This window comes from Rhincodon typus, chromosome 2 (assembly GCF_021869965.1).
Source record: "Rhincodon typus isolate 14 chromosome 2, sRhiTyp1.1, whole genome shotgun sequence".
In the NCBI taxonomy this organism is placed as follows: domain Eukaryota; kingdom Metazoa; phylum Chordata; class Chondrichthyes; order Orectolobiformes; family Rhincodontidae; genus Rhincodon; species Rhincodon typus.
Window position 1 is genome coordinate 121,250,162 of NC_063333.1, and position 10,733 is coordinate 121,260,894.

Here is a 10,733-nt window from a genome sequence, read left to right on the forward strand (position 1 = left end):
CCTCTGATGCTGCTTGGCCTGCTGTGTTCATCCAGCTCTACACCTTGTTATCTCAGATTCTTCAGTGTCTGCAGTTCCTACTATCTCCTATAATTAATGGTTCAGGTTTCAGAATGTTTAGAATCACTCTTTCAATTCTGTTCTTTAATTTTATAACGTGTTGAAAAGTGTTTAAATTGATTTTTCAGATAGGTGAGAGGCAGCATGTTCTGATAACAGAAGAATCATTTGATGGCCAATACTATGTCGCTCACAACAAATTTTATGAGCAAGTAAGTTTTTCGCAATTGTATTACAGTAAATTAAAGTATTCATATTAAGTTGGCACTGCAAGATATTGCCTTTCTCCATGGATGAGATCTAATAACTTGGACCAAGGAAAACAGTAAAATCCAGTCAACGGTACCCATGCCTATACAAGTGATTTGTTTTATAGGATTTGTCCCAATGTCTTCTAAATATATATGGTGTGATTATAAATGCAGAATTAATTGGGTTTTTACTGAAATGACAATTGTAAAGTATTCGTGAATTTAACAAATGGGAAAGAATGTGACATAGTCTCATAAAACACATGCTTAAGCATTTGGGTCCTCAGTTAACAGCAGGTTTATAATAACATTGGGGTTTTCAAACCTTAGTTAACTTGAAGGCTGGTTTTTGACCAGTGCTTCAACTGATCTAATGTTCCTGATTAAAGTGTCAACAGGTTGAGTCTGGATATCAAAATGAAAAAGGAAGGTTTTTTCAGGAAAACAAACCCTAGACTAAATAAATGTCTGAATTTAAAGTTTACTGTCATGTGTGCATCTGCATCTGTTCTTCAGGTGATAATTTAACCAGAAAACCACAGATGAGTCTGCAGAGTTGGCATGAAGAAAGCTGCACAAACCCATTCTTTCTTTGTTAATGATGTGTAGTTCATATCAAGGATACAATCATCTTAATAAGAGACTCTAATCCCATCTCTTAGTACAGAAATCCAAAAAGGAAAATTGAAACTCGAGCCCTCTTTAACTTTCCCTTTTTCAATTCAAGTAATTGTGTTGTATGAAAGTGATATTCAGAAAACTTTCTTAAATTCACGCAATCCTTGTAATCTGCGAACAATCGTTGAAGAAATTTAGATTTTCACAGTGAAGAACTGAAAACAGGAGCTGTGGTAAACTTGAGTTGGCAGTATGTGAAAGAAGCAGATTAACGGGTCTTTAGCCTCATGAAAATGTGTTTGGGGGCAGTGAAAGATTGGAAAAAATCATTTTCATGATGCAACACTTGTGGTACAGTTTTTTTTGGTACAATTTTATTAACATATAGAAAGGTACATTTTCATGATGCTAACAGCCATTTAGTCTTCGTCTGTTGCAGGCAACATTTCATCTAGATAGAAAAATGTTTAAATGTTAATGTGTGTGTCTATTGTCTTCTGATTTCCTTTATTTTAGTCTAGTCTGTTAGTGATTCTGATAATGATTCCATGGGTACTGATAATATCCTCACTGGCAAAGTACAGTCCTGTTTCCCTTCAAGTAACATTTAAAATCTTTGCTCAAGGTCACATGTAATCAGGAATGTTGTGTATCCCAGAGAAAATAAATCCAATTTACAGGAAATGGCTGATTCTGATTTACAAGACTGAACAACTGAAGTATGAGTTTTCCACAGTCTTTGCAGAGTGGGGACTAAGTGTGTCATTCTTTCAGAATAATGTTTAATATCCAACTAAATTTTATTAGCATCACCAATATTTACATGCAGAAGATCTACTGTAGATTTCAATGAGCTACTGTTTGATGCATAGGCTGCTCTAAATATTTTTTGACTTTGTTCTTGCTGCCAACTTTTCTAACTTTTCCCAGAATATGGGAGTTGCTGACTGGATTAGCATTATTGCCCATCCTTAACTGACCTTGAGGAGGTGGTGGTGAAGCACCATCTTGAAATATTGCAGACCATGTGGTGTGGGTACTTCCAAAGTACTGTTAGGAAGGAGTTCCAGGATCTTTCATCCATTGAAAATGAAGGAATAACTGTATTGTTTCAAGTTAGGATACTGCATAGATTGGAGCAAAATTTGCAGTTTTGGTGTTCTAACGGATCTGTTGCCCTGATCTTTGTAGGTGGTAGATGCCATGGGTTTGGAAGGGGGAGTCAAAGGAGCTTTAGTCAGTGGATCCTGTACATGGTATATGTTAATGTAATTGAAACTTATGTCTTTGGATAACTTTGCTGAAGGGCAGTTTGTACATGATAAATAGAAGGAGGGAAAGTCTAGATCATTGGGTAAGTCCTGAAATAATGATGCAAAGTGGAAAGAGAATTCATTTCAGGAAATGCTCTTCCTACAATTGACCAGATAAGAATGGAAATAATTCCTCCATGTTAGACTATAGAGGAGAAAAATTGAAGGGTGGTGTCATATTGTTTTATTTATTCATGGGATATGGATGCCACTGGCTAGGCCAATATTTATTGCCTATCCCTAACTGCTCTTGAGAATGTGGTGATAGTTGCTTTCATGAACTGTTGCCATCTTTGGTGTGAAGATATACCCACAGTGCTGTTAAGAAAAAAGTTCCAGGATGTTTGATCCAGCAACAGTTAAGAAGAGACAATATAGTTCCAAGTCAGGATCATATGTGGCTTATACAGGAACTTGCAGATGGTGGTATCCCCATGCATTGCTGTCCTTGTCCATCTAGATGGTAAAGGTTGCAAGTTTGGAAGGTGGTGTCATAGGAGCTTTAGTGAGTTGTCCTATTGGATCTTGTAGATGCTATACACTGCTACCACTGGTGCTATGGAGGTGGAGGGAATGAATGTTCAAAGTGGTGGATAGATTCCAGTCAAGCTGACTGCTTTGTCCTGAAAGTGAATGAGGTTGCTGCAGGGTTCCTTCAGAAGTGAAAGTTCATTTCAGAGAATCTTGAACTTAAAATGTCCTGGATTGGTTTTGACCTTCTGAGGGATTCAGAGGATTTTACAGACTTTTTCATGCTTATTTGACCTTGGATTTTCGCCAGCCTCTCAGGAGGTTATATGACTTGTTTGGAGGGAGGGAGTTGGATGGGTGTATTGAGGTTAGTGTATAGCAATTATGCTCTAACCTTCACATATAAGATAATCTTAATAGATCTTTTTGTGCCTATTGTTTTTCCGTGCTCATATGTTTTAGTTTAATTAAACCTATGCTTGTATTATGGCTTGGTAATGAACCTGTTCAACCTCTTCAAAGTTCAAGGAAAGTGGCAATTATGGGGGATAAAATAGGGAACTAAAAGTCCCTATTTCTATTTGATGAACTAATGAGCAATTTACAAGAGGAATATTAAGCTCAAAGAAAAGATGCAGGAAGGAAATTAGTGAAAGGAAATTGATCTCAAGTACATTATAGTAAATTATACCTCTCTTGTTCGATGTACCGACTTGTTTCTTTTCCATTTGGGCTTAAAGCCATCAACTCTGTTTAAAAAAAAGTCTACGTCTTGGTCACTTATTTTTGCTGTGTAAACATTAATGTCTTTTCTCCCCCTCCATTCCTGCAAAGGTTCTGGTGCCTAAGCAACCCGAACTTCTGGGGAAAATGATCGAGGTAGATATTTATGAAGCAGGAAAACATTTTATGAAGGGAAAACCAGCACAAAATGGAACGATCTACACTCCTTCAATCGTGAAACCATTAATAAAGGGTGCAGTATCAGGGATGATGGAGGTAAGTGGTGGTTCTTCCTTCACTTAACACAGCATTCTCTCCGCATGTCTTGGTGCAAGTGGGTAGAGTGTAGACCTTTTTGTTGATTACAGCTAAAGCTATAAAACTTAATGGAGCATGAAATTAAAATGTGTATCTGATTTCTGAGCATCATTTGATCTCACCTGAAAGCGCAAATGCTTTTGAGTTACTACCATGCAAAAATAACATGCAGCATGGGAACTATGCATGGGAAAGTATTTGCTTGAGTAAATTAGTACAACTAAATTTCCCTAACCGTCCTGCACCACGAAATAAGAAGTGGCATAGCTGTGGATAGCTATTAATAGGAATGAGATTTTTTTGAAATAAAAATAAGGTTTGTATTTATTTAATGGTTGTGGCTTTGCTCATTTCTAACCTGATAACTTTTTAGCATCTCTGTCAACTGAGATGATTATAAGTTGCTTATTCTTCCCATTTAGTAAAACAGAAGCTATTACCTTGAAAACCGCAACATGTTTTTTTCCAGATGACGAGACTTCCAGACAAGTGTGCTGACTACATTGAAACATGAAACATGGAAAAATATCATAGCCTTAAGAGTTGAAAATGGAACACTTAATAAGCAGAGTTGAGAGAATGCTATTTGAGGGGAGGTGACATCCTAGTGGTATTAGCACTGGACTCTTAATCCAGAGATCCATATAGTGTTCTGGGGGCCTGGATTTGAATCCTATCATGACAGATGGTGAAATTTGAATTCAATAAAAATCTGGAATTAAGAGTCTATTGATGACCTTGAAACCATTGTCAATTGTCAGAAAGATACATCTGGTTCACTAATGACATTTATGGAAGGAAATCTGGCATTCTTACCTAGTCTGGCCTACATATAACTCCATATCCACAGCATTATGGTTGATTGTTAACTGCCCTCTGGGCAATTAGGAACGGGCAATAAATGCTGGCCTAGTCAGCGATGCCCTCATCCTGTGAATGAATAAAAAAAAGTTATATTTATTAAGAAAGTGGAGAAGCAACTTGCCAAAATCTGCATCTTTCATGTTGAGGCTACAAGGAATGGCATCATAGTTATATTAGTATGCCGCTGAATACTACAAAATCTGGAATTCAAAAGACAGTTGAGGCTAGCTCAAATTTAAAAATTTTGGAAATGTGATTGATAGTTTCTTTTGTAGGGGTAGGTTTTTAAGGTTACACAATCAAGACAGAAAGTTAAGAGTTAAAATATGCATCAACCATGATCTAAATGGATGATGGAACGGGCTTCGGGTGCTGATTGGCCTATCCCTATTTCCATGTTCTGAAGGTTGCATTTAGAATTAGATGAATTCCAGTTGTCATGGAAACAGAGACGTATTCCTACCTGAGATAATTTATTCAAAAGTTAAAAAGGAAGTAGTAGGCAAGAATGTTGATTGTGCCATCAGGCAGGAACCTACATCGCTGCCTTCCCCTCAGGAATCAAAATAAGTCGACATTTGCACTGGTAGAAGGTACTGTGTAAGTAAATTTCTCCCCCTCAGTCTCTGGATTTCAAATGAAAAGTGCAATTTTCTGAAAAGTTGCCTATACATGTTCTGTATATGTGAATACTTATCACAGAGTGAGAGGTGTCTATTTGCATGTGTGTCTCTCTCATTGCCTGTTTTCAGACACTGCATTCACAACTGCACAAGAACATTTTATCCAATTATAGCAAGACTCCATTGCCTTAGGGAAATATCTGTGAATTCCTACATGGATAGTAGGGTCTACACATTGACACATCATCTCGTGCAGTTGAATATCTAAAAGATGGAAATGGATGAAAACAAAAACAAGAATATATTGTATAGCATTATGTACATTTATGAGCAAGTCATTGACTTTATATCCATTCCTCAAAGAGGCTTTGCATAGCAGAATGTCATCAGGGATATGATAGAACAAGTATTTGGATTTGATCGTTTTGGTTATTGATAAAAGCACATACCTGTTGACTGTAGCCCAGTTAGTACAATGACTTGATGTGATATTAAGCCTGTAAACCATGTTTTAGATGTCTAATTTGTTAAATTTCTCTTTATCAGTTCGTACTGTTGCCAAGTGCAAGCAATTAGTGATTTTGTAATACATACTGTGCCCTGCTAAGGTAAAATGAATAGATGAAGTTTGGTATAATAAATCAGATTTTTGCTCTCACAGACAAAATTTCCCCAGAGATCTTGTACAAGCTTATCAGTGGAAGTTCCTGCTAATTCATCATTAGTTTCACTGCAGCCACCTCTGCTGAGGATCTATGCAGTCTGTAAACAATTCAAACAACAGTGAAGATTTTCAACCAATCAAACTGAAATATGCTCACTGAGACATGCAGACTGCAAACTGAGATATGAAAAATAGCAGGTGTAAATTATTTAAATTTTGGACAGGAAACAAAATAAAAATTGTGGGCTACAAATGGATGTAAAAGAGAGAGAGAGATAAAACAGACAAAGGAAAAGTTTCAATAAAAAGAGTTGTAATTAATGATAAATCAGTAGCTCCAGGCTATCATCAGGGGAGATAGAAGCTCTGGGCTTTGGCTGGAGGAGGCTCAGAATCAGGATTATGAGTATGGAAGACAAAAGATGGCTGTAAACAAGATTGGAGGAAGTCGAGTTTAGGGCAGGGATCTGGAAAATTGAAAGATTGACTTCAAGATTGAGGTAAGGACATAGGGGTTCAAAGGCTTTCTCAAGAACCTGTGGCTATTTATCCTACTTATGCAAACCCACAGGGAATGCCAGAAGGAGCCTGTCTTCAGTATTTACTAAGTTGGCATATTCTATCTCAAATCTGGATCCATGCAGAAAGCAGCATGGACCTCCCCTTGTAACAGTTATGTTTAAATCATTATGCCAATAATATGCTTGGGTTGAGATTTTTTAATCACTAAATAACCTGCTGTTTGCTGAAACCTTGTCAATGGCCTTATTTGAGTTAGTAAAATTTATTTGAACTGGATGAGGTCACATTGCACCATGATGATTGTTGTTGAGCAGAGAGACCGAAGGTTCAGGTACATACTTTGAAAGTTGCGTTGCTGGTAGACAGGATGGTTAAGAAGGCATTTAGCACACTTGCCTCATTGCCCAGACCATTGATTATAGCAGTTGCGACGTCATGTTGAGGTTGTACAGGACGTTCTAGTCGCTCTGCTATAAGAAGGATATTAATAAATTAGAGAGAGTTCAGAAAAGATTTACCAGTATGTGGCCAGTAGAGTTTGATTAATAAGGAGAGGGTGGATAGGCTAGGACTTTTTTCACTGGAACATAGGAGATTGAGGGGTGGCCTTATAGATGTTTATAAAACCATGTGCAGCATAGGTAAGGTGAATAGCAAAGGTTTTTTTCCGTAGAATAGGTGAGTTCAAAACCCGGGGCATATGTTTAAGGCGTGAAGAGAAAAATTTAAAAGGAATATGAGGGGCAACTTTTTCACACACGCAGTGGTTCATATGCGGAATGAACTCCAGAGGCAATGGTAAATGCAGGTACAGTTACAACAATTAAAAGACATTTGGATAGGTACATGAATAGGAAAGGTTTGGTGGGATATGGGCCAAACGCAGGCAAGTGGGCCTAGTTTAGTTTGAGAACATGGTTGGCATGGACTACTTGAACCGAAGCATCTGTTTCCATTCTGTATGGCTCTATGATTCTATCCCTTTCCCCAAATCACTCCTCCCTATTGGGAAAGGGCAGTGCGTATGTCTTTCGATGATATTTGCTAAAGCCATTATGTAGATGATGACTAGGAAGGAGACAAGGTTAGGTACTTGGAACATTCCTGAGGTAACAGTGCAAGATGGGAAGAGAGGTCATTTCTAAAAATGCACTTCCTACAATTGGACAGGTTTGAGTGGAAGCAAATGAGGACAGTTGTTTTGAGCTAGACAGTGCAGGCGAAGCAGTGGAGGACAGTGGTGTGTGTTTTTTTTAGTTTGTTTATGAATGTGGGCATCACTGGCCAGTCCAACATTTATTGACCATCCTTTATTGCCTTGAGAAAGTAGTGGTGAGCTATCTTCTTGAACCTCTGCATTCCTTGAGATGTAGATTCGCCAACAATACTATTGGAAACGAGTTCTAGGGTTTTGACCCAATAACAATGATCAAACTGTGGCATTGTTCCAAATCAGTATAGTGTGTGGCCTGGATGGGAGTTTGCAGGTATTTGAGTTTCCATCTACTGCCCCTGTTTTATTAGATGATCAAGGGAACTTCACTAAGTTGCTGCTTCTAGATGGTACACACTGCTATATCGTGGTGAAGACAATGCCATCAATGGTGAAGGAGTGAATATCAAAGGTGGGTTTGGAGCGCAAAATAATGGGCTGCTTAACCTTGGACAGCGTTGAGTGTCTTGAATGTTGTTGGAGTTGCAATAAATATCCAAAAATACATGTCCTCTTGAAAGGACAGGCAGATGGCAGAGGAGGCAGGGTTGCCTTGTTTGTAAAATAAATTTAAATTAATAGCAAGAGGTGATATAGAGTCAGACAGCATAGAATCTGTATGGGTAGAGTTGAGGAGCCACAAATGAAGAAAGAACCTAATGGGAGTTATGGAACTTTTCCTAGTAGTAGTCAGAACCTGAGGAAGAAAATAAATCAGGAGATAGGATGTAAAAAAAGCAGCATTACAATAATCATGGGATACTGCAATATGCAGGAGAACTGGGAAAAAGTTGGTTAATAGCAGATCCCAAAAAAAGGAATTAGTGGAATGTCTTCAAGATGTTTTTTTTGGAGCAGCTTGCGATAGAACCTAGTAGGTAACAGGCAATTCTGGATTTGGTAATGTGCAATGAGGCAGACATGATTATGAAGCTTAAGTTGAAGCAACCCCTAGGAGACAGCAATGATAATATGTTAGAATGCACCCTGTAGTTTGAGGGGGAGAATTGGAATCAGATGTAATAGTATTACAATTGAGTAAAGGTAACTACAAAGACGTGAGGAAGGCCAGAGTTGATTAGAAGGGGAGCCTAGCAGGGAACACCGTAGAGCAACAATGGCAAGAGTTTCTGGGGGTATTTTGGGAGGCACAGCAAAAATTCATCCCCAGGAAGAAGAAACATACAAAGAGGAGGACAAGGCAACTGTGGCTGACATGGGACATCAGGGACAGCATAAAAACAAAAGAAAAAGCATGCAATGTGGTGAAGATTAGTTGGAAGCTAGAAGATTGGGAAGCCTTTTAAAAACCAGCAGAGATTGACTAAACAAGCCACAAGTTGGGGGTCAAGATGAATGTAAGGATAAGCTAACTAGTAATATAAATGATAACAAAATATTTTTTAGGTACATAAAAAGGTAAGTGAGAGTCAAGAGTGGAAATTGGACCGCTGGAAAATGAGGCTGGAGAAGGAGTAATGGGAAACAAAGAAATGGCAGAGGAACTGATTTTTTTTATTTGTTTGTGGGATGTGGGTTTCACTGGCTGGCCAATATCTATTGCCCATCCCTAGTTGATCTTGAGAAAGTGGTGGACAGCCTTCTTCAACTGCTGCAGTCCACCTGCTGTGGGTTGACCCATAATGTCACTCAGGAGGTAATTCCAGAATTTTGACCCAGTGACTGTGAAGGAACAGCAATATATTTCCAAGTCAGGATGGTGAGGACTTGGACGGGAACTTGAAGGTGGTGGTGTTCCTATGTATCTGCTGCCTTTGTCCTTCTAGATGGAAGTGGTTGTGTGTTTAGAAGTGCTGTCTGAGTATTTTTGGTGAATTTCTGCAGGACATGTTGTAAATAGTACACACTGCTGCCACTGAGCGTCAGTGGTGGACAGAATGGATGCTTGTGGATGTCCTGACTTGAGCCTTGTAGATGGTAGACCAGCTCTGGGGAGTCAGGAGGTGAGTTGCTCACCGCAGTATTCCCAGCCTCTGACCTGCTCATGTAGCCACTGTGTTTATGGGGCGAGTCCAGTTGAGTTTCTGATTGATGATAACCCCAAGAATGTCAATAGTGGGGGATTCAGTGATGGTAACACCATTGAATGTCAAGGGGCGGTGTTAGATTGTCTCTTAATGGTGATGGTCATATCCTGGAATAAATTTGTTGCATCTGTTTTCACAGTGGAAGTCACCAGCAGCATACCAGAACTTCAAGATAGTCAGGAGGCAGAAGTGAGTGTAGTGGCCATCACTAAGGATAAGGTGCTGGAGAAGCTGAAAGGTTTGGAGGTGGATAAACCATCCAAGCCAGATGGACTAGACCCCAGAGTTCTGAAGGAGATAGCTGACGAGATTGTAGAGGATTTGTGGTAATCTTCCAGGAATGACTGGAAAATGATTAATGTAACACCCCGAGTTAAAAAGGGAGGGAGGCAGAAGACAAGAAACTAGAGGCCAATTAGCGTGACCTCAGTCCTTGGTAGGATTTTAGAGTCTATTATTAAGGATGAGATTGTGGAGCACTTGGTACATGGTAAAATAGGGCTGAATCAACATGTCTTCGTCAAGGGGAGGTCACGCTAAACAAATCTGTTAGCATTCTTTGAGGAAGTAACAAGCAAGTTAGACAAAGGAGAGCCAGTGGACATAATCTGTTTGGATTTCCAGAAGGCCTTTGACAAGGTGCCACACAGAAGGCTGCTAAATAAGATAAGGGGCCATTGGTATTAGGAGCAACCTACTGGCATGGATAGAGGGTTGGCTGACTTGGCAGGAGGCAGAGAGTGGGGATAAAGTGGTCTTTTTCAGGATGGCAGCTGATGGCGAGTGGATTTTCACAGCGGTCTGTGTTGGGATATTCACATTGTATATTAACATCTGGATGAAAGAACGGAGGGCATTGCTGCTAAGTTTACAGATGACACAAAAATAGGTGCAGAGCCACCTTTGGAAAACTGAAGCAGAAAGGGACATAGCAGCTCTAGCTCATGATCCTCCTAAGGTTAACACTTAGGCTACTTGGCAGCTAGGAAGGCAAATACAATATTAGCGTTCAATTCAAGAGGTCTAGAATACATGAGCAGAGATA

The 10,733-nt window shown here is 39.2% G+C and overlaps 1 protein-coding gene across 1 annotated transcript in view; it reads left to right on the forward strand.

Annotated features, from left to right (window-relative positions):
* LOC109911303 (threonylcarbamoyladenosine tRNA methylthiotransferase-like) overlaps positions 1 to 4,268 on the forward strand; it is a 401,376-nt gene extending 397,108 nt beyond the window's left edge. The window contains exons 7-9 of the mRNA XM_048608917.1: positions 189 to 272; positions 3,548 to 3,712; positions 4,224 to 4,268. Of these exons, the coding sequence (XP_048464874.1) occupies positions 189 to 272; positions 3,548 to 3,712; positions 4,224 to 4,268 (294 nt within the window). The remainder of the gene's footprint in view (positions 1 to 188; positions 273 to 3,547; positions 3,713 to 4,223) is intronic.
* The last annotated feature ends 6,465 nt before the right edge of the window (positions 4,269 to 10,733 follow it).